The 25553-nt window shown below is 41.7% G+C and overlaps 1 protein-coding gene across 2 annotated transcripts in view; it reads right to left on the reverse strand.

The window, feature by feature from the left end:
- The window catches only part of SNTB1 (syntrophin beta 1), a 117029-nt gene extending 92317 nt beyond the window's left edge, over positions 1–24712 (reverse strand). The window contains exon 1 of one of the 2 annotated variants that reach the window (XM_075214017.1): positions 23945–24712. In XM_075214017.1, coding sequence (XP_075070118.1) covers positions 23945–24467 — 523 coding nt within the window. In that variant the 5' untranslated portion in view covers positions 24468–24712. The remainder of the gene's footprint in view (positions 1–23944) is intronic. The other variant, XM_075214016.1, reaches the window with a different exon arrangement.
- Between the last annotated feature and the right edge of the window lie 841 nt (positions 24713–25553).

Genomic DNA, 25553 nt, shown 5'->3' on the forward strand with positions numbered 1-25553 from the left:
TAATACGCCCTACACATACTTCTTTACCTAATTCCAACCCAAACTCATTTTTTTAATCTCAAATGCATTAAAAAGATTATACGATTCCATCCCGGCAAACACTTTTAATCTGGTCTATTAGATGTCTGAATTTTTTCAAAATCCAGCTGAAAACACTGTGACTGCCGTGGGGAAAAATGTGCATATACGACATGTCAGTAGGACAGCCAAGGCATGATGGGACTTGTAGTTCCACATATTGCTGAAGAGCTACAGGTTGCCTAAGGCAACTCTGCAATGATAATGTGTGTAAATATACAATATAATCCATATATTAGATAGATGTGAATGAGAGGAATGCAAAACAACTGAAAAGGCTGAAATAACAGGTTGTGTCCTATGTAAGCTCAGAAACTACTAATGTGCTACAACCATTATGATAATTGTACTGGAGGAAGAGGAGTGTAAATAAAGAGTTCAGTTTGTGTAAAAAAACAAAAACTAAAAACCAACCCCCTAATGTTGTGTACGTCTCCCTTGTACGGCCAAAACAGCTCTGACCCATCAGGGCATGGTCTGCACAAGATCTCTGAAGGGATCCTGTGGTATCTGGCACCAAGACGTTAGCTGCAGATCCTATAAGTCCTGTAAGTTGCCAGGTGGGCCTAGATGGCTCAGACTTGTTGTTCCAGTACATCCCAAAGATGCTCGATCAGATTGAGATCTGGGGAATTTGGAGGCCAAGTTAACACCTTGAACACTTTGTCATGTTCCTCAAACCATTCCTGAATATTATTTGCAGTGTGACAGGGCGCATTATCCTGCTGAAAGAGGGCACTGCCATCATGAAATATCGCTGCCATGAAGGGATGTACTTGATCTGCAGTAATGTTTAGGTAGGTGGTACGTGTCAAAGTAACATCCACATAAATGCCAGGACCCAAGGTTTCCCAGCAGAACATTGCCCAGAGCATCAAACTGCCTCCGCCAGCTTACCTTCTTCTCTCAGAGCATCCTGGTGCCATCTCTTCACCAGGTAAACAACGCACACGCATCCGGCCGTTCACATGTTGTAAAAGAACATGATTCATCAGACCAGGCCACCTTCTTCCATTGCTCTATGGTCCAGTTCTGGCACTCAAATGTCCGTTGTAGGCGCTTTTGGCGGTGGACAGGGGTCAGCATGGGCAGTCTGACCGGTCTGTGGCTACGCAGCCCCATAGATAGCAAGTTGTGCACTGTGTGTTCTGACACCTTTCTATCATGGCCAACATTAACTTTTCCAGCAATTTGCACTACAGTAACCCTGATGTGGGACTAGACAAGATGGGCTATTATCAAGAGCCTTGGGTGCCCATGACCATTTTTCTGGTTCACCGGTTGTTCCTTCTTGATCTACTTTTGGTAGGTACTAATCACTGCATACCGGGAACACCCCACAAGACCTGCCATTTTGGATATGCTCTGACCCAGTCGTCTAGTTGTCACAATCTGGCCCTCAGAGTCGCTCAGATTCTTATACCCACTTTTCTTGCTTTAAACACATGGGGTCTGATTCATTAAGGATCTTAACTTGAGAAACTTCTTATTTCAGTCTCCTGGACAAAACCATGTTACAATGCAAGGGGTGCAAACTAGTATTCTGTTTAGCACATAAGTTAAATACTGACTGTTTTTTCATGTAGCACACAAATACTTGATAGCTTATTTGTACACTGACATTTAAAGTTGATATTTGTGTGCTACATGAAAAAACAGTCAGTATTTAACTTATGTGCAAAACAAAATACTAATTTGCACCCCTTGCATTGTAACATGGTTTTGTCCAGGAGACTGAAATAAGAAGTTTCTCAAGTTAAGATCCTTAATGAATCAGGCCCCATCAACATTAAGAATTGACTGTTCACTTACTACCTAATATATACCAGCCATTGACGAGTGCCATTGTAACGAGATAATCAATGTTAGTCGCTTCACTTGTCAGTGGTTTTAATGTTGTGGCTGATCGGTATATTAGATATTATATATATATATATATTTATACATATATATATATATATATATATATATATATATATATATATATACATATATATAATTTTTTGTGTGTGAATGTAACTCCTCTATATAAACCAACTTGAGTTTAGATTGAGTGGTCCTTTAACACCGTCAGAAGACATTTCACAGAGAAGCTGCTATTAAACAATGTATTTACAAGAGGCCATGTCTGGTAATAAATGGATTTCGGTACCCACAATGCACTGCTTGCTTATCAGAGAGCTGATAAGGAAACAGAGGCAGAAACTGATCATACCCAGTATTAATCTAGATAGCTAGGAAATTACTATTTACACAATGAATCAAGCAATTATGGAAAAACACACGGCAAACAGATGTCCATTAATGTGGAGCTGAACCGTTATATATATATATATATATATATATATATATATATATATATATATATATATATATATATATATATATATGTATATATATATATATATGTGTCACTCGTCTAGCAGCGCTCTCTTCTCTCTTGTATCTGGTGAATAGTCATGGATGTAGTAACAGACTTAGAAAGATAAAGGCTTAGGATTCTATATAAATTGTTTTTTTTTGCTACTTTCTCTGAACTTGCTTTACATTTACCCCTATTAGCACCATGGACAAGAGAATATAAAGACAACCGAGTGTAAACATTTGGGGAACACAGTTGCTAATTTCAGGGGTATTAATTCACGGTGGGCTAAGTCAGTGCAAAGTACAAACAACTATCCCATATATTATTTTATGTGTGGTAGAATAGAATGTACAGGTGTTGCTAGCAGCCAATCAGATTCTAGCTATCATTGATCTAGTACACTCTAGAAATTGACAGCTAGACTGAATGGTTGCTATGGGCAACACCACTATGTTTCCTTTTTAGAAGTTGTCCGCCATCTATCCCATAGTGCAGTATGTAATGTAAGGATCAGGTCACATTAACACATCTCTTAATGTGTTCCTCCATCCTCCTTCCAGGAAAAGGGGAAGGGGGATTGTGTACCCATAATAAAAGTTGTACATTGTAATCTATTAAGGCTATTTAACTAAACAGCTTGGGTGTATCTCTGCTAGAGTGTATCCAACAAAATAGACATTGTTCTATGTACAAAAATTACCCATTGTGTCTATTTATTTTAGTTATGTTAAACAAAGTGTGGACACCGCCTTCAAAAGAGCCCCTAGATCTTATAACGTCAGGATTATCTTTCTTAATCAGGATAGAGGGCGAGAGCAAGCTTATTATAAGTATGGCCATAGTAAAATTCAGTCATGTCCCCATTCCCCATGACATACAGGAGCAACAACAAACACATGGAAATTGGCCAATCAGTGAGCAGCGTATTCCTGGTATTAGAGCTCATTCATGTCATGTCGGACAGATACGATCTCGCCTTTGTGTGAACTACACAAGTTGGACATTCTTGTCATACCTGCTGAGACAGCCGGTGTCAGCTTCGGGATTCAACTGTGAGCTGAGGCTCAACACAATAATTCATCATACAATGGTGTCATATTTCAAATATTAGCACTGTAACATTACACTGCATTCTCTATGGCGGTAACGATTATATCACTGATAACACTAAAGATCACAAATAAAATAAATATATATATATATATGATACAAACTGTGTACATGATGAAATATCATGAAAATGTTAATGCACACTGCAAAGAAATGCAGACAACAATTGAAGACATTGATAGGATACGTAGACGGGACAATAGGATTTACTGGTATCAGACTTATACATTAGCTGCTCTAACAATGCTTTTCTACACTCACATTAAAAGGACAATTAAAACTCCCAAATGTAAAATATTTTATAAAAACATACATAAAAAAATTAATGTTTAATTTATTAATGTGGCTTAGTGCAAAAACAGTAGTTTTAATAAATAACCCTCATTGTTAAAGAGGTGTTGATACAGGACAAAGAGCTCAAATCATAAAGCAAAACATGTCAGTTATGATTGAGTCATTAATATTCACTCTGTACAAACAGAGTCTTTTTTTTCTGTAGGGGACTTGAAACACAAACACGCAAGCTTTGTTTTTTTCTAATGAGCAACATCCGTTGTTCTATTGAGTTACACTAATGTCCAAGATGGTCAGAGATTTTACCAAGGTGGCCCTCTCCCCAGGATCTTGGAGGAACCCCGGGAAAAATGGTTACACTGAGCATCCACCTGGGCTCCGGCTAAGAGGAGGGGCGCCTTAGTAAAATCTTTCACTAGGTAGTAGTGCAGCTTTAAGCATTTAAAAATGATTTACGCTACTATTTGTAAATTTTTAGGACCCATTCAGACATGCCTTTAGCCAGAATGTGCTGACGACTTGTTCCAGATGGAACGCAACTGGAGAAAACCTTTCCGAAAGGCGCCCAGGCTTCGGAGTTGTTGATACTGTGGTTCTGCTGCTGACACGAGCGGTTGTATATATAGTTGCTCAATGCATGTTGTAGAAAAGTAGCATAAGCTGTCATGTAAATTACTGGGTGTAGGTGGGCTAAATGGTGTACATAGTTTAACTGAAGTGAGGCCATTATGTTTAATAATCCATAAATAATGACTCTGACAGTTGCATTAGTTGGAGAACCACTGGGTCACGTTGCTTTCTGCCTAGAAGGCGGCGTGAGCAATCCCCGACAGAACTCTTGTCTGAATGAGCCCCGATTGTTACCAGAAAGCACATAATCCGGTCGCACAGTAGTGAATCATTAGAATGTACAGTATACTATTCTCTTTTAAACATGATTTCATTAAGGCCATACGTTTAATCACAGCGATTGCTGATGTAATGGATGATGTCACAGAGGATCTTGTGTGATGTCAGTGATCAGTCATTTCGTGATGTCATTTTTTTTTTAGCATCACGGTGGCTAAGTGGTTAGCACTTCTGCCTTACAGCACTGGGGTCATGAGTTCAATTCCCAACCATGGCCTTATCTGTGTGGAGTTTGTATGTTCTCCCCGTGTTTGCGTGGGTTTCCTCCGGGTGCTCCGGTTTCCTCGTGGCGCTATATAGATGATGATGATGATATTTTAATTTTGTACTTTTTTTTGTTCCCGCCCCCAGTTACTTATCCTGATGAGTTTACTATATTCATTATCAACACTTGAGCATGACATCAATTTATTGCATTTGCTAAACACATCTCAAACCGTTTTAATGCGTCCAAAATACATGACACTCGTTACTAAGGAAGGAATGGGCCTTAAGACATGAAGAGTTGAGACACTGTAAGATAAATTCTATTCATGCACATTTTATGATATGTCCGTTTCACTGCAAAGTTTTATGTATAATCATTTTTTTTAACAAATGGCTATTTTTTTAGTATCATATTGGAACACCAATTTTTTATTTTACAGGTATTATACAGACGGGGCACATTTCATTAAGAAGGTCACGAATGAACGTTGATCACATTTAACCACGCTGTACCCCAGGGGGCACACAATGAACAGGGTGAGGATTAGTGGGGTGCAGTGAGCACCCTGCTGACCATTTCACAGTCACTGGATTACGCCATGTTAACAATGCAAACGTGCTCCATTGGTTTATAGAAAAGCACTGTTTAGAGAGATACCAAACACACATACTGTATAAGAGTGTTGGAGGTAGATTTAATAAAGCGGAGTTGTTGCCCATAGCAACCAATCAGATCCTAGCTCTCATTTATCAAGTACATTCTTGAAAATGAGAGCTAGAACCTGATTGGTTGCTATGGGCAACAGCTCCATGTTTACTTTTTAGAAGCTTTAATAAATCTATCCCTTGCTTTACTTATACAGGCCATAATAAATGTTATGTACATGTGTCTGCTGTGGTGTTTTTTTAAACTTAGTTTCCAAATCCTATACTTTAGTTTTTTTTATCTATAAATATCACTGTTTTTAAATCCTTCCTATATTCTCTCTTGGGGGTATATTTACAAAACTGCAGGTTTACAAAAGTGGAGATGTTGCCTATAGCAACCAATCAGATTCTCGTTATCATTTATTTAATGCATTCTACAAAATGACAGCTAGAATCTGATTGGTTGCTATAGGCAACATCTCCACTTTTTCAAACCCGCAGTTTAGTAAATATACCCCCTGTAGTGATTCTGCACAGAAACTAATTGAATGGTACAGCTGCATCAATACAATAAATAGGCGCTGCTGTTCCCCTTACTTAGCCAAAATAAAAATGATGTAATGAGACACCGGCTCCCGCTTTGTAGGCAAATGATAACAGAAAGCGGTGGCTCTGGTAGAATATTTCCTAGGCTTTACCAATACTACGTGGAATGTTAAAGACTGACAAAACCCATTTGTCAGTTTAACATCTGTAACAATTGTAAAGTAGACAAATAGGGTTTAATTTCAAGTCAGAAAACGGCATTCCCTTGTAAATCTAGACATCATTCATGTCCTCTTTCTGACTAAATCCCAATGTTCTAACTTTTATAAACACGAATATCATTCACTGTCATCTCCAACTCTCAAATGAGCTGTTTCCCCGTTTCTCAGACTTCATTCTAGGAATTCTACGAGAGGAATTGCTTTGAGGAAGGTTCCTGCCTAGATATCTATTCTGAGTGAGCAAGAAAATGCGTAATTAGGGATCGTAGGAATTTATACAATCAGGATCTGATTCATGTTCGTCCGTTAGCGTGCCGTACATTGCGTGAAATCACTCTTTGCATACTCAGTAACAGACTTTGTGCCAACGAATGCAATTACATGCATTCACGGAACACAAATGACACCTGTAACTGCCTATGACTTAAAGGGTTTGGGGGCGAGGGACGGATGAACATAGACAATGTACAGAAATGGGAGCGTCGATGCAGATGTGGCTGATTCAAGTCCTGGGTTTTTCACAAGTACTCTTGATTTCAGCCATATCGTTTGCACCAGCTACAGGGCAGTGTAAGTGACGACTGATAGTGATGACTGCCACGGCGTGGTCTATGTATTAAAAACTACACGTACACCTGCCACTAGCTAGCACAGAACATGTTTTTCAGAAGTACAAGTACTTAGCCCACAGACTTTCAGTGCACAAGCTGTAGGATGGGTTTTGCTAAAAGTGATGGTGCAGGGAGGATATACTCCAGTACACTTTACTTTTTGAACTTGCACTAAAATGTTAGGGTAAGACCGATTATTTTGTTGGATCTTCATGTGCCATATATAAAAACGTTACTCTCTGTTACAAATGTGGAACGACCTCGTTGATCACATAAATAATTGACCCGATTGGAAGACCCGAGTTCTCAGACTCTTGTGTCTGGCAGAATAGTCTGATACAGTGTGGTATGACTGGTATGTGTCGTAGGACAATGGCTCTTCTGTTAGGGTCTCTCCCGTCCAACACACCTGAGTCCTTGTGTAACTTCTCACAGCGATCTAATCGAATTCTGAAAATAATGACCATGCAGGTTCTAGAGACGGATCGGACGGGGAGGTCTGATTATTCCAGGTCAATGAAATGGTTACTGGCAGGTAGATGGTGATCAATGAACCCGGGAGATCGGTCGGTGAAACAAACACCCTATAACCCGCTTATGGTGGAAACGGAGGTACGATTACCTTCATCTGTATCAGTTACAAGTTACACGAGACGCAATTGAGCTGATTATCCAACATAAAAGCTGAGCAATGTTTCAAAGGCCGATCGTGTCAACTTCAAAGCTTCACTTATTTTCTACTTTGTAACTGTTTAAAAGTTTCTCAGAGGGGAAAGACGACTATTTGATTTTTAGTGATGCGCAGGTCAGACCGATGTAAAATACATATTTTCGGTATAAAGAAACTGGCCACACCGACATATACTGTACCACACACACACACACACACACACACACACACACACACACACAATTATACGTGGAGTGGTCTTTAAATCTAAAAATCCACTGAAACTGACCAAAATCCTAAAATTTCACAGCCTGGAGCGAACTAATATTACCTGTATGTATGAGGTACACCCAGACAGCACTGCGCCTTGTTACAGACAGGAATAAATAAATTTAGTGCTATAAGCAGAATGTATCATAATATTTATTGAAACTTCAGTAATAAAGATTATTTTCCTGCTGCATAGGTAGAAATTTAGGTATAAATTGTATGTCTTTGTCTAGTTTTCTTTACTTTTTAAAAAACAAACAAAAACAACGTTTTATTTGTTGCAGAAACATGAGTAAAAACAAACACTAAACAAAATGAACATAAAACAGTGCAATGTCTTCTTTTTTAAAGACCAAGGGGTATATTTACTAAACTGCAGGTTTGAAAACGTGGAGATGTTGCCTATAGCAACCAATCAGATACTCGTTATCATTTATTTAGTATATTCTACAAAATGACAGCTAGAAGCTGATTGGTTGCTATAGGCAACATCTCCACTTTTTGAAACCCGCAGTTTAGTAAATCTAGCCCCAAAATGTGTTATGGGGGAGGGATTCTGGGAAGAGGGAGAGGTAAAGTAAGGGGGGGGCTCCAAGAGGGAGAAGGGGGGTAAATGTGGAATACAGGAACGCAGCACAACGAATCTACATTAGATATGCTTTAGGTAAATTACCTTGGAGGTTAACGTAACATATAGGTAACACATAGATTTCACCTTAGATTTTGGTATATCTCAGTTTGATCTGTCCTGACAGGAGACCTCAAGAGCTGCCACGAATTAATCTCATAATTTTGTTTACGTTTAACCTATTTTTTTAAATACGTTTAATTCTGTTTACTTATTTGCCTTTGTTGTGTTGTCTGTTTCCTCCCATACTTGTAGACAAAGGCTGATCTCTGCAGAATCCTGACCCTCCGACAGCCTTATTCCAAACAGGACAATTACAGAGCAGAACTGGAGGAAACATCTCTATATTCTACTAAATTCTGTTATTATTGTTTTACTAACATTCCCACTGGGAGGAACATAACCTGCACCACCGAATGTCATCTATAAAGACCGGTACAAAATAGAGATGATCCGCTCTACAACTGCATAAATCGGCTGCATAGACGGCGGCGTTTGGAGCGCAGAGGGCGGTGCATAGCAGCACGAACATCAGATTGTTTTTGCAGATTGAGTTGATTGACATGAGATATAAGGGTGGAGGGGGCACATATTTAGGTAGGAAGGCACATGGCTATTTCACTCAGCAAAGGACTTAAATATCGCACCAGCTCAGGGCTAACGGTCTCCAGGAAGTAAATGTATCAAGATGAGAGTCTTCTGGCGGGTTTGAAAAGTGGAGATGTTGCCTATAGCAACCAATCAGATTCTAGCTGTCATTTTGTAGAATGTACTAAATAAATGATAACTACAATCTGATTGGTTTTTCAAACCGGCCGGAAAATGCTCAGCTTGATACATTTACCCCCTGGTCTCATCCTATATACATTTATTAATATGAACTTTCGTGTGGCAAATATAGCTACGAGCAAAGTAATAACAAGTGCCATTTAATGAAAGGTGCAGCACTAAAGTAGTAGGAGGGTGGAGTTTGGATGCGACATTTACACATTTGCGCAGGATGTCTCTTCTGATTTTCCTACCTCTCTGCACACCAAGGAGCACTTCTAAGTTTTGAAATGCACTGGGTGGATCATCTAGGTCAGACATCTACAACCTGTGGCTTTTACAGGTGTTGTGAAACTACAAGTCCCAGCCAAGTTAACGGCTTTGTGGCCCACAGGCTGCATATCCTTACCTCACATTCATAACAGGACAACTGCAACAAATTAAGTCACACTCTCCATCCAATTAAAGCACACCCAATCTTCCTGCGCCATAAGCTATCACCCATTATTTGAAACACAGAAGCAGTCCTTGGTGGTCCATTCCTCCCACGCCACATCCCAATCAGTAGCTCACCACACTTTGACCTCTGAATAGCGATACTGTTCTGTGAAAAAAATGGAGGATTCTGGGAAGTGTCTCTGCGGCCACTTTAAACACCAACAGAATCTACTTTTAGGGCAGGAAAATGCCTTATTCATTTTCACTACTTCTGCAAAGTGGCCACTGCTCTAATGCCTGAGGTGCATAAGGAAAGTCGCTGTATAACAACCAAGCCTAATCTCCGCAGGCTGTAGGATCAGCAGGCATTAAGACATAGGATGATGACATATGTTTTGTTAAGGTTGCTTATGGTCTATATATTAGGACCTGCCCTTAATTTGCAGGCTTTAATTGGACTTAGTAACTGAGCTCACCTGAGCTGGAGAATTCTTAGGTGTTTGACCCTAAGGTGAAGAACAAGGAGTGTTCAGCCTCAGATATAATGTAAAACCCTTCACATAATTACGTTAATTATGTCATGTTTAAGGGGTGTGACCCAGAACAGATTCTCTTAAACACCTGTATACGTCAATCGTCTACTCAGACTGCAGTCTGCATAGACTATTATAGAAGCATTATGTGGGATGATTAATATGAAATCTAGTTATAGGGAGGTGCAAACTCAGGTCTAGTTTTGCAACATTTTTTAGTCAGAGCTGAAATATCTTTGGTTATAGGTTCCCCTAGTACTATCCTTCTACCACATATCATGCTTCAGTAACTTCAATGCAGTATATAAATATTGTCTAGGATAGTACTGGTCTACAACACACTACAGAAAGTATAATATAATGATGTATTGTAACGTGAATAGACGGTTTCTTTCACACCTTTCTTGCTGTCTTAGATAAAATGTGCACCTGGCTTTATTTATTATGTTTGCTATGTTTTAAAATTGATTATGTGTTGCATTCGTAATTAATTACGTTTCAATATAATAGGATTTAATGAAATGTTAAAATAATGGAACACTTCAGATTAAACTCATAAACGACAAACTGCAAACGCAATAAATCAGTCACTCCTTCCAGGGGAGCCATTGGGGGTCAAACTACAGGTCTGCCTTCCGGGCCCTGAGATATTGGTCTATAATAGGGCAGGAGGGGAGACAGCCCAGGGATCGGGGGCAGGCAAAACTTCAACCCCCTTGAGATGGATTATGAGCAGTAGAACATACTTGCCTACTTCTGATTCTACCTATCCGGGATCTCCAGGAGAGGACGTGCACCTGTGTAAGGGGGCGGAAGGCACAATTGTGGTATTTCTCCATGGGGACAGGGCCAAAATGACGCGATTCCTCGCAAATCGCATCTTGGAAACCCCCGTCCATCCCACTTCACTGGGAAGTGGGCAGGATGCAGGAGTATTGCCTGGAAGTTCGGGAGACCTACCCGGAATTCAGGAGTCTGCCGGACATTCCGTGAGTTGCAAAGCATGCAGTAGAAAAGTGGTATTAGGCTACTGAGTAGACCAATGTCTTTCTTTTGGTCCAAGTCATCTCACCCCTCCTTAAGCTGCACCTACAGCGATGGAGTTTACAGTCTAATCTCGGTAGTACTCTCCCTCCAACTAGCAGACCTGCGGAAATCTTATGCCGAGCTCCAAAGCTGGTCCTTCTGATTCTACACAACCTGGGAGAAATCATTTGCTTACAGCAGTGATGGCTAACCTGTGACACTCCAGGTGTTGTGAAACTACAAGCCCCAGCATGCTTTGCCAGCTATCAGCTAGTTATCTACTGGCAAAGCATGCTGGGGCTTGTAGTTTCACAACACCTGGAGTGTCACAGGTTAGTCATCACTGGCTTATAGAGATGAGCTAGTTCCTAACACAGACTGAATGGGGCTACGGCTCTACCCAATCAGCATCCGAGTTAGAAAGTAACTCCGCCCCCTCCGACTGACCTCAGAACAGCAGTGGTCGGAGCACCAGATGGCAAGAGTTCTCCCAAACTGCACAGGTCCCTGGCATTTGACCCCACGGTTATACTACTTGGGGCAGAGCGGACGTTTGTGAAAAATATAATGCCATGTTTGGGAGTGACCTTTAACAAGCCTTGACTACATGTGATGTTACATATCAATTAAACTAACCACAAAGATGGAAGTGCATGCATATGAAGGATGAAGGGACTGTCATGTTGTATCAGCTCTCCTCTCCGTCAACTCCATCAAAAACAGAAAAATGCATATTACAGAGCTACTAGTCACGGCTAATTGCATTCATGGATAGGACAAAATTCTCAAACGCCAAAGCAAAGCATGGCAGTTTTATTTATTGTGACATCTCTGGCTGTGCCACTGTGTGTAAATCTGTACAGACAGTTCTGTTATCTAGGATAATACAAGCTGGTCATTCAGGCTTTGGCACTGACCAAGAGAGATGTTAGGTAGAGAAAATGTGGTCTAACAAACAAATGTTTTAAGATATCAACTTTCAGCAAGGATGAGAAGCATGCAATGAGGAATAGGTGTATTATTTAGCTTATTATGATGTCACAGTCATTCCAGACTTTTTTGGTTTTACCTCTTTTTTACCTCTGAAAATTTACAGTTTCGTTGTATTGCGATCAGTTGTATTCACGCAGGTCAAAGCCGACTGTTGCTGCTGTTAGATGAGAAAGCTTACAGGGATTTAAATCTAAGATAAATCAGTCCAAGCGGTATATAAATCAAGTGGAGGTTCCAAAAAACCACCGATTCTCTGCGGTTTGCCGTAATTTTTTAAAACGGCAATTTTATTAAAGACAAAACCAGAGAGACTTTGTTTTTCTAAAAATGCCATTTTAAAAAATGACGGCAAACCGCCAAGAATCAACGGTTTTTCAGAATTGCCGCTTGATAAATAGACCCACTAGAATTTTATAGAACGTTTTAATTAAGCCCAATGATGCAATGATTTTTATGTTTTTGTTCAACAATGACATACGCTTTTAAGGACTGCCAAAACAAACTCCAAAACCCCATGTTTGGATGCCAATTCTATACACACATGAATACATAAATGGACTTGCTTAGAGAATATCTATGAGCATTATTGTTCAGTTAAATGAATCCTTTTTATTTTGTCCCTTTATGTTTCACAATATTTTTTTTATAAAAGTCCCTGTTTTATGCATTTGTCCCTGTTTTGGGGAACTGTCCCTCTACACTGCTCAAGCCCTTTCTCCAACCAATCTCTCAGGTCTGCTGTACAGATCTGTATAAATCATCATCATCATCATCATTTATTTATATAGCGCCACTAATTCCGCAGCGCTGTACAGAGAACTCATTCACATCAGTCCCTGCCCCATTGGAGCTTACAATCTAAATTCCCTAATATAAATAAACACTCACACAATTAGACATATACATAGACAGAGAGGTAGAGACTAGGGTCAATTTTTGATAGCAGCCAATTAACCTACCAGTATGTTTTTGGAGTGTGGGAGGAAACCGGAGCACCAGGAGGAAACCCACGCAAACACAGGGAGAACATACAAACTCCACACAGATAAGGCCATGGTCGGGAATCGAACTCATGACCCCAGTGCTGCGAAGCACAAGTGCTAACCACTAGGCCACTGTGCTGCCCAAATGCATCTACTATCTGTCTCCAAAATGTATATGTGTGTTTTAGAGGTTCAGGGTTGTAGCAGTACGTATAGTTAACTCTTTTCATTAATTTGAATGTCTGCTGGGATGCAGACAGGTGTCTGTAAGCAGTTGTGAGTAGGGCTCTGTTCCCCGAGAACCGAACACACCCGAACTTAGCAGATCCTGCTCGGTACTTTTAGCGCACCCTCGGAATTGAAAAGGAGGCAAAATGTCATCGTTACGTTGTCGGATCTCGAGATTTTTGGATTCTATAAGTACCGCCCTCCACGGCGATCCAGCGCCATTTCACAGAGGGACACAGAAGGGGTAGCACAGTTCTTGGCAGTCTGTAGAGCAGTTGGGCAGCGTCATAGGTAGAATAGAAAGAGAAGGGGGTAGCAGTGTTCTTCAAAGTCTCCAGTGACATTCAGGAGAGCTCCATTGCTCCATTGCTAATTGTCATTGCTGAAATAGAAATAATAGGTCTGGCAGGCTTGGTCTTCTAAATCTGCAGTCTTTGTTTGAAAGTGTATGAAAATAATATTGTGACCTGTGAGGTGGTCAAAATTGCCTGCAAATGACTTGAAATTAATGTTATTGAGGTTAATAATAATGTAGGGGAAAAAAGCAAAAATATGAGATTATAGCAAAAAAAAAATAGGGATTTTAAAAAAAAAAAATCCAGATCCAAAACCAAAACCAAAACATGAAGTTAATCCAGATCTAAAACCAAAACCAGAACACAGGGGTCAGTGAACATCTCTAGTTGTGAGTCTTTTTGCATATGGAATCTCACAAGGAGTATTTCCCCAACCGTAGCAAATAGACAAAAAGACTCACTCAGAACACCCAGCTCGCTCATCTTAAGGAAATGTTGTCAAATCTTCCAACAATTGCAATGTAATTAAGGCCGCTTTACCTTTTTTTAATCAGCTTTTATATCTACCACGTCATTTCAATGTGTCAATCAGTGGAGGCATTTTTTTGGGGGAGGGGGAGCGGTAAATAGTACACAGGGAAATTGACGGTATTAATAATGTGAACCAGGAAATAGTGTAATGAAGTGAGACGTACACTAATGTCCTTGTCAGAAATGTTGGAATGTATGTAAAAATACTAAGAAAAAAAGAATTTAAGAGCCTGGGGGAGACCCTGGAGACACACAGTCATGGTTAGTCCCCTGGAGACACACAGTCATGGTTAGTCCCCTGGAGACACACAGTCATGGTTAGTCCCCTGGAGACACACAGTCATGGTTAGTCCCCTGGACACACAGCATGGTTAGTCCCCTGGAGACACACAGTCATGGTTAGTCCCCTGGAGACACACAGTCATGGTTAGTACCCTGGAGACACACAGTCATGGTTAGTCCCCTGGACACACAGTCATGGTTAGTCCCCTGGACACACAGTCATGGTTAGTCCCCTGGAGACGCACAGTCATGGTTAGTCGTTACTAGGGACAGATCAGTGTATGATTGAATGTGATCCACAGGTGCAAAGGAACTCAGGGCACAGAAAGCAGAACGTGGACATTATCTGTTCATTCACCTGTGATCTGTACAATTTATCTTTATTGGGTGCAGAAATCAAGGCCGTTACAGCACATGATTTTCCCAGTGGTATTTTGCACAATACTTCTGATGCCGACTCCACACGAGGACTCATATAAAATAGTGCTGGGTTCAGTTTGTCCCTGTGAGGCTCCCTGTATATTTCCTATACACTCTATCCTCTCTATGGGTTGTTTCTGTTTTGTATTTTAACAGATTTTTGCTGTAACTTCTAACAACCAACCAGACGCCAGCTGTTATTTTTCTAGCACAGTTTAGAAGATGAAAGCAAACATCTGATTGGTTGCTACCGGTTACAGCACAGTCTACCATTTCATTAAATAGACCCTGTTGAGGGTAACTGGACATTAATATCTTACCAATAAAAATAGAAAATATCTTCTATATTTTACTTACCTTGTTTCCTTTGTCCCTGCAGGAGGACTACATATTTATCAAACTTGCCAACATTTTTATTGTCCCCTCAGGGAGATCCTGGCGAGGACATGAAGGCTGCGGTGGGGGATGGAGCACTGCGAATCGAGTATTTTGGACGTGCCCCCCCGTCATAGCCACCATTTAGCCCACGTCATTAGCAAGCGGGCAGAATGCGGGAGAATTGGCTACTCTCCCAGGAGTCCGGGGGACCGGCCCCGAATTCAGGAATCTCTCGGAAATTCCGGGAAGGTTGGCCAGTAGGATTTTAATATAAAACTAGGACTCAAATGTGTCAAACTTTTCCACCCATAATCTAAATACTTATTTTCCCATCATTACATCTCTTGACGGATCGAATTAACAGGACATTTTGTAATAGTTTCCAATCATTGTTTTACATTATTTTGGAGCCCTACGTAAAGCCATAATAACTGTGTTGTGCTAGGACAGGCAGAGGAAAGAGGAAACGATAGATGTTATTGTCAACAGAGCAGCGCTTACTAAACACTAGGACATATTATCTGACACAAAACTGTGCGTAGCAGATATTCTGGTTATACTGCAAACAAAGAACACGTTACTCCAGACACACACAAAATACAGACATTACACATATTCTCTGTGTACAAAATAGTCATAATTTTGTGGATCATACAGAAGAATTGTTTATATTAATTCTCCCTATATCTATTGCACCTGTTGCTTTCACTCACTATTTTATGGGCTGGACTAATGCTCATGTGATAGCACAGCAGCCTATCAAAACGCTAGGAACCAGTGACATCACGGAGGCACAAAACGAGTCTGCATTATAATGGATGCTTACAATATGGCTCCCTTGGAGATTTCGACTTGAGCCAATGTGAGGCAGATGTTTGTGTCGCACGGAGTAGGAGGGATGAGCGTAGCCGAATTATGTTGGATAGTGTTACACTGCCAATGAAATATTTGAAAGTTTTATATATACGGAAGAGCTATAATTAAACGCAAAACAGCCCCATCTGAACAGATTTCACTGGACAATACAGAGAGCAATACTTAATACAGAGGTCATCTCAGAACCATATGCGGGAGACCATTATATAATGCATTACATGGGTGGGAATAGATTGCAGGCCCCCGAATTTTTGCTGACAATACAATACAGACCCCAACTCCTTGGCGGATATGCAGACTGCAGATTGCTAGTGGGGATCGAATTCAGACCCCAGAACTCTGTTGGTGACAGGTACGGAGGTCCCTCCGCACGTCCAGGAAAGGGCAGGATTGGTAATTAGCACCAAACATCCACCGCATTGCCAGGAAGTTATGACTGCGTTCCGGAGCTGCGGCCTCTTATGTAGGTCTCTAGAAGCCACCAAATCTGTGGTAAATGGGATTAAATTACCACCCTGTTTCTGGTTCTCAGTGTCCGGGAGATTTAGAGGTTTAGTGAGAAGATCCTGACACTGGGAGACAGGGAGTAATATTTAGGAGACTCCTGAAAAATTGAGGAGAGAGGACAGACATACCCAGCGAGTAATTCTTATACTAGATATGATTTCTACTGAACCTTCCTGTGGGAGAATGCAAGACTCTGACGGGGAGATATTTGTTTGCATTAAACTTTTTTTAACTAAATAAAACTCTGTTCAAGTGGTGATGAGTTTTTAGAAATCTGAATGGAATGTTTCATTGGAAAATTTATCGTGATTGGCCGGGAGGCTCAACAGCGTATGAAGCTGAAGACGGCATCCAAGGACTGGCGAATCGCATCATTTTGGCCCCGCCATGCGATATCTGCATCATTAAGCCCCAGCACTTATCTATTGCGGGGACGAGAACCGGGAGGTTGCCCTGCTCTCCCGGGAGGTCTCCCAGAAATGCGGGAGTCTCCCGGACATTCCGGGAGAGTAGGCAACTATGTGTTAAAGAAAAGCAGCTAATGAATCTCTAGAAACTGAAGTGTCTTTTACATTTCTGTCTCTATTACTGAAGTCATGTTGTCTTACCTGTCAGTCTTTGATTAAATCAATACATGGACATAGGACACAATTTCGGAACAGTGTCATCATGCCACAGATGGTGAAGCCAACCACGTCTTGTACTGGCTCAGCATCAGGGAGAATGCCAGACTCTTCAGGGAGTGAGGGAGATCACCCCTATTTCAGGGAGTCTACCTGACATTAAAGAGGGAGTTGGAAAGTATGCACTCAATCAGTGTTTTTAATTTCCCCGTGGCACCCCACACTAGGTGCTGGCCACTGACGTGGAGAAGTTGGACTAGGGGTGGGGCCCTGGGCCAGGGCCACACTATTAGAGGAACAGAAGATGCCCCTGTAAGAAGCTGGGGGTAGAGGACACCGGGTGCAGAGACTGGGGGATACCATGAGGGAAGGGGGCAGGACAATATCACCGATTTCTGAAACAAGTGATGTTACTTTAGTGGCAAAAGCAAAAAAACATTTTCCCTTATAAAACGCAGCCCTTCCATAACAGACTGATAGTACTGGAAGTCTTTAATGACATATTACAAAGTGTTATTGAACAGTGCTGGTCCACAATGCAGAGCGAAGCGTACGGACAGTACGAGCTCTGTCCCTGCTATGCTCCGCCGAGCCCCCTCACTGGCAGCACAATGCAGCACGCAGTGTATACACAGCAGAGGGCTGCCTGGCAGGCTATGACATGATATAAAAATACAGTGTGTCTGTATACATAGCCCCAGTTCACAGTGTGGAGGGGGGGATGCTCTGCATACCATTCCTCTTTATTATCAACCAGCGCCACAGATTAAGCTGCATTGTGCAAGCACAGACACGCCAGCATGCCTGAGACCTGCTCCGCACACACTGTGCTCCACACTGCAACTAGTACACCAATAACATTTACTACAGCAACGGCCGGAGGTGGAACTACAACTTCCAGAATGCTCTGCTGTCAGCTTTCGTCAAACCGCCATTCCCAGGTTGTTCCTGTTAATATCAGCAGCATTTAGAAGTGAATCCGTTACCTTTGTGTAAAAGTATTTTTTACAGTGTGCCCTATACACTACGGGCCTTGTGGACAGGTAAACGCAGCTTGGGGCATAACGTATGTCCCAAAAATAATACTAACCCTATTATAGGTCATCTTCATCAGCTATTTACATAGCGCCACTAATTCCGCAGCGCTGTACAGAGAACTCGCAGACCGATAGTACGGTAATTTCAACGCTGATTTTGGCCCGCAGGTCACTGAGCCGCCAGCAGAAATCCGTGCTGAAATTAACGTACTAACGGTAATACCAAAGTAACTGTAATGACGCACACCCGGCGTTGTTCTAAACAACACCGCCGAGAATTGAATCTCCCCCTTGATGTTAAAATACTTGGAGTTCAGTGCTCTACAGCCTGGTCACCTCTAATCCTGTATACGGAGCACAGCAGTCATGTGACAGAACTTGGAGATGCGGTAACCATTGGCGGATTATAACAGGAGAATACGGTAGCCCGGAACTTATCTCAATAGGGCCCCTACCTACCTCTATCACAGTGCGCTGGATGAGAGGCGGTTGCTATATATTCCAATTAACATTGCTGATATCCATTATGTTTTTTGCTCGATGCTTGGAGTACGAGGTTGGCTGTGTATCTTATTATATGTTCCAAAGAAAACATAAGCTCACCATGCATTCTGGAACGATGTGTGTTTCAGCGGGTGATCAGACATGACAAGTATGTGAGGGGGGGCCCCCGGTTTAGGTAACGCCCGTTGAGTGGTACCAGCCGCAGCTGTTTCATGACAAATCCCCCCCCCCCCGCCTCCCTCCCAGACCCCCAGTCTTATTTTTAACTGATACATTTCACACAATGGGATAAATTATTCCTAATATGGCATAAAAAGCTGAATGCATTCATAAAATATAAATCAGCAATACCGCAGTCTTTAGGACAACTGAATAAGTGAAAGCTCTTGGGACTAGACGGGGGGGGCACTGTCAAACTCACCATTGTCTGATATTATGACAGTTTAGAGACAGACTGTGAACACTTCACTGACAGGTACGACATGGGGTATGGTCTGACTAACAGTTATTAATGAACTACAACTCCCAGCATGCACTCACTGCTAGGTCTATACCAGAACAGGATTAGGACAGCTTGTGGCTCTCCATCTGTTGTGCAAGCACAGGCTGGCAAGGCATGCTGAGACCTGTAGTTCCACAGCAGCTGGAGAGGTTTCCTTGCACTGTACTAGAGGACGCTGCTTGGCAGAGCAGTCTGGGAATAGATTACAACAACTGAAAAGTGAAAAGTCACAGCCTGTCTCACAGTAAATGAATTGACTAATTTAATTGAAAACATTTATTAAAGAAAAAAAAATGCTACTAAGTAACAGACCGCAGACAACACAAGAACAGTCTCAGGGGTGTAAGAAAAATTGCAAAACATTTACAAACATGTTACCAGGTTTATATATTTCTGACACATATGGAAAATAAATGTTTACTGCACTTCTGTAATCTACATGTTTTTCTTCCACTGCACAACTTATTCAATGGCAGGTGGTATAATAAACATACATTAAGGGGCACTCCGCTCCTGCGCCACCAGCGCCTCAGTGTGAAAGAGGAGGAGCTTATATGGGAAAGAGGCGGAGCTTACAGGTGGGACTTTGGAGCGACGTTTACAAAAGGTAAGTGCTAATTGTTACAATTAAAAAATGGCTGCACCAACTGATTGTAATTTTCTTTTCACGATCTCCAAGCATCCTAAGATGTGTCACCGAGCAGGAAACTCCTGCGCACGACAAAACAGACATATCTGGATCATGTCACCTTATTTATGAATGGTTCCCCAGGCTGCACAGTCAGTTTATTTTTTACTTTATGCCAATGCATGCAATTTATTTGAGTCACGGTCCCCTCAATGTACAGGGCTGCGGAATATGTTGGTATTTTATAAATAAATGATAACAGGGGGATTGTACGTATTCATGACTGTCCCCTGCAACATGTCAGGGAGTTTGAAACCCACAGGGCAAAGGGCATTCATGCTATAGAATGCAAGCTTGCCAACATTGCCCCATTGGAGTGGGCATGACAGCATGTCTTCATACAATATCTTCCCCCCGGAAAAGAGAAGGGTCTTCGTTTTCAGCAGTTTCGGATACCGTAACCAGAGAGTGTATCTAACCAATGGTCCAAGTCAGGCAGAGTTGTACAAGTATGGGACCTTTTATTCCAGAACGATTGGCACTTTACTGGAAAAGTGGTTTTTTTCTGTAATTTGGGTCATGATATCTAAAATACCCTAAGTTACATTTAAAGACTCCCACTGCCATTCCTCACACCTCCCCTGGCATCACACTCACCAAAACATTGTTTAGCAGTGCTCCTCATAGTGACTGTAGAAAGATACATTTAGAAATAATGTCTCAGTATATGATAAAGAAGAACCTCCAAAGGGATATCTGACCCAGTCCCAGCCTCTTCAATCACAAATCCATTCCCCATAGGTATCTATAGAGACTTCGATTATGCCCAATTTATCAAGCTCCGAAATTCGGAGCTTGACCCCAACAGTTAACGCCATCTGAAGGTGGCATTAGCTGTTGGAGTTTATAGGGAGAGCGTTGCAGGGATCTTTGTGCTCCGCCCAATCGAAAATTTGCAAAGGCCATTAGAACAGGTAAGTAAATTGATCGCAGTCCCATCTAATCAATTTTAATAAATTGCCACATTAATTCAATTCCTACCATTGCGATAAGAAATCATAGTTAACAACATGAGCAATAGACAATGGGTCATAAATAGACCCCAAAATCACTAGACAGCTGCAAACATTTACTGTTTTCACTTTCACATTTTCTGAACCTTCTGAAGAATGGATTTCTCAGTAGGAGATTATAACTACATAGATATTTTGCATTTATTTATTTATTGAAAAAACAAATGTCCACAAAGATTGACATATCCTACAATACAACTATGTGTCAAATATATGTCTTACTCAAACATACTATCAATTCTGATTTTCTTAAGCGGAACAAGTAAATTGTTCTTAAATGACACTGTCACTATCCCTTGCACGGGTTTAGCTTACGTCTATTATTGTTAAAGTTTTAAGATAAAAGATGTAAAAATGTAATCCAAAAATTTTGAATAAAAAAAAAAGTTTCATACTACAAACAGGATTCACATCAACCTGAGAATATAAAATATGTTCAAAGCCGAGACGATAAGAGGTGACCACAGATGTGCTTGGAGGTGAAAGTTTTTTGAATGCATTATTTTCTTTAGAACCAACAGAACTAAGGGCTGTACTAGAAATGTGTATATTACTGTGCTGCATTATAATAGGGATGTTTGGAGAATTATCTTAGATCCTGGTCTAGCAGGGCGGCCTGAACTGCCCCCTTTCAAACTCAGTGCTGACCATAACAAAAGTTAACGTGAGTTGGGACGAGAGTGGAGCGTAATCCAGTGAACTTTGGGAGAAGCTCTATTTCCATAGCACAGGAATTGTGGTTCAGGGCTGACCGTGGGATCTAATGAAAAGATAAATGTCTGTGGCTTTAGCACTGCTGAGGATCCTGATAAGTATAACCAGTCTCTGACAAGTTGTGTTTTGTGTTCTTGCGCTATACTTAAAACACGTACAAACATTGCACAAGTTAGAACACATCTTGTAAGGGTCTGGCGGAGATATAGAGATAAGGGAATGGAACGAAAAACCGGATCCACGCGTAACATGGTGTTTAAAGACTTCCCAAAACCTGGTTATCAAATATTACCAACACATGGCAGATTGATGGGTTAGAGTGGGGAGAACATACAAACTCCACACAGATAAGGCCATGGTCGGGAATTGAACTCATGACCCCAGTGCTGTGAGGCAGAAGTGCTAACCACTGAGCCACCGTGTTGCCCACAATGATATTGGTAGCCAATTAGGCTGTTTTTGTTGGCCTCAAAGTCAACGTATATTGTCCCATCTGATTGAGATCTATCGGATAGACAATAATTCTGGTCCACTCTGACCACATCTGCATGACTTTGCTGTCGTTGTCCTGTTGCTTTAATGGTGTCCCAGTGGTTCTGGTGATTACAGCGAAGAGCCGAATCTTTCACATTTGCTCACAGACATGTGCAGCCAAATGTCCTAGAGACCCATCTATTCATTATAGGATCATTAATGCTACGTCTACATGGTTCTTGGGTATTTAGGTTGCAGGTAAGAGTGAGAACAAATGATGTTGTTCTTATTTATTCCAACTCCTCTAAGTTCCCAAGTTGCTAATATGCCCCAGAGATCGTCCTTATTGATGTAAATTAAGTCTGGAGCTTTTGACAAGTTTTAGTATACTTTTGTAGTGTTGTTAAGGACCAAAAGAACCAATAATAATAATGGGACAAAGTAGTATAAGCAGTAAATATATCATAGTGATAATAAAACAATTATTACTAAAAAGTAAAGACTTACATTTCCTAACACCATAGTAATATACATTTAGAAAGTTTGTTGGCTCATAAGAATGATCTGATTTAGAGGCTTTAGAAAAACGTCCTGTAGCGCAAGTTCTCCACGAAACACTGGTATTAGTACCTGTTATACCACTATAGCAGTGTTGGCTAACATGTGACACTCCAGGTGTTGTGAAACTACAAGTCCCAGCATACCCTTCCAGCAATAATATGCTATATATTGGCAAAGCATGCTGGGACTTGTAGTTTCACAACACCTGGCGTGTCACAGGTTAGCCAACACTGCACTATAGTATAACTTATATATTGATGTCACCTGCTGATAGTGTCGCCTATCCATGGCCATGTGAACAGCAAACTGTGACAGAGGCAGCTTAAACAGTTCTTTAACTTTAATACTTGAATAGATTAGATAACTATCTGAGAATATAAGATTCCATTACAGGGGTATCAATCAGGCCTGGTCAACCTGTGGCTCTCCAGGCGTTTGTGGAACTACAAGTCTCAGCACTCCTTGACAGCTATGGGCTGGCTACCCACTAACAAAGCATGCTGGGGCTTGTAGTTTCACAAGATCAGGAGAGCCACAGGTTGGCCAGACCCTGTATAGATGAAGACCATGGCTACACCTGCTCCAAATCAATCTATTACACAGCTGGAGAAGGTAAGATGACATTTAAAAACATTGTTTTCTCACGGTTAAACACATAATACCGGTGACAGCAGCATGGACTAACATCATAAGAGCTGCAAACAGCTGTATTTGAGATATATATATATATATATATATATATATATATATATATATATATATATATATATATATATATATATCTATATATAGATAGATAGAGATATATATATATATATATATATATATATATATATATATATATTTAGATAGATATATATATATATATTTATTTAAAATAAAAACCATATGAGCAGCTGCTGCAGAACATCTTTGAAGGCAGAGGGGTTTTGCAGACAAGTCTTCACAGACCCCCCATAAGACCCAGTGACAGAGCCAATGACAGCACCCACCCCCAGCATGCCTCACTCACCCTCCAGTATCACCTCCTTGCCGGCTTTCTTCAGCGCCTGCACAGCCTCATCGTGAGTGGCATCTCTCAGGTCTACCCCATTGACAGACAGGATGGCATCCCCCACGTACAGGGACTGGGTCAGGTCCGCTGCCAGCCCCTTGAAGATCTTGCTGATGAGGATGGGCATCTTGTTCTCCTTGCCCCCCTTGATGCTGATGCCCAGCCCCCCCAGCTCCTGCTTCACCACCTTGACCGCCCTCTTCTTGTTGGCAATAGCCTCGGGCACCTGCTCCGGCAGCTCGGTGAGCGCAGTCCTGACCCCCTTGGGGCTGCCAGGCTCCTGCTCTTGGGGGTTGCGGTAGGAGCCATTGGTCATGCTGCCATTAGAGCTGATGTTCTCCTGTGCCCGGTCCTCGCTGCTCAGCACCAGGGAGTCCTCCCCTAAGTTGGCCGCAACTTTGTGCCAGCGCTCCCGCACCAGAACCTCCAGCCAGCCGCTCCTGTGCGCCCGGGCGCCCGGGGCTGCCGCCGCTACAGCCATGCTGGGAGCATTGTCCACGTCCAGGGACTTTACTCGGGGAGTTCACGCAACTCGGAAATAGTTTTAGTGCCAACTAATCGCTTTCTCTCTCCTGATCCCCGTGGGGTGGAGCAATGAGCTGGGAAACCCGAGAAGAGAGCTGAGCACACAAAAAGCAGGAACAAATAATACATAATAATGCGCTGTGTGCAGCGGGAGGCGGTGGGCAGGGAATGTGCGACCCGGGCATGACAGCCACAGGGTGGCCGGGCCGGGCGCTACGGGGTTAACGCGTCCCCTGCTGCATCCATTCACAAATACTGAACCGGCCCGGGGACTTTAGCGCCATCTTGTGACCACTTTTGATATTACAAATCGCTGCTAGACTTACTAGACTTAATCGATTCAATCCTCTGCCAGTTATTGATATCAAACATGATTTTTTATTTTTACAGCAAATGCAATTTTCTTTTTACCTTGTACAGTGGAGAATGCTTTGTAGTAGTTTGCCTTCTGCTTACTACCACCCTTTGGTATTTTCTCTTCCAAATTTACTACACCACAGCCCACAATTTGGAATTGAGCTGAAGTGCACTATCTTAAGCTGTAACTAGTACTTACCTGTGTGCACGTTTTGCCTCATGTCTCAGTGATATCACCTATTTTTTTAGTTAATTAGTAGACTGGATATTAGTTTAGCCCACAAGATGCTTGTCCTACACTGTGTAGATTACATATTTATTTGCCAAATTAAATCCACTAGGGAAATGTTTATACCTGGATTAGGGAACAGACTGTTTCCAGGGGCACCAATGATTGCTGAGTGTCAGATCTTGATAAGAACCTTCGGAGCAGCAGCCAAAATCCATGGGCCATTAGGGGTCATGAACCTTCCCCACTAAAATACAATGGTATAAAGAGATAAAGGGGCTGAAGACTAGCTTCAGGGGAAGGTTTCGGCTGACCCCTGGGAAAAGGAGCCTAGAGACGGAGGTGGGCCTGTAGACCCATGCCACCTAAGAGGCTTTTTGCGCTGGAGGTCAGGGATGTCATGGGGGTGTCCCTAGCTCTGACAGAGGGGGGCCTGAAGACCTTTGACTCTCTCTG

The sequence above is a fragment of the Mixophyes fleayi genome, chromosome 5, assembly GCF_038048845.1.
Source record: "Mixophyes fleayi isolate aMixFle1 chromosome 5, aMixFle1.hap1, whole genome shotgun sequence".
Classification (NCBI taxonomy): Eukaryota; Metazoa; Chordata; class Amphibia; order Anura; family Limnodynastidae; genus Mixophyes; species Mixophyes fleayi.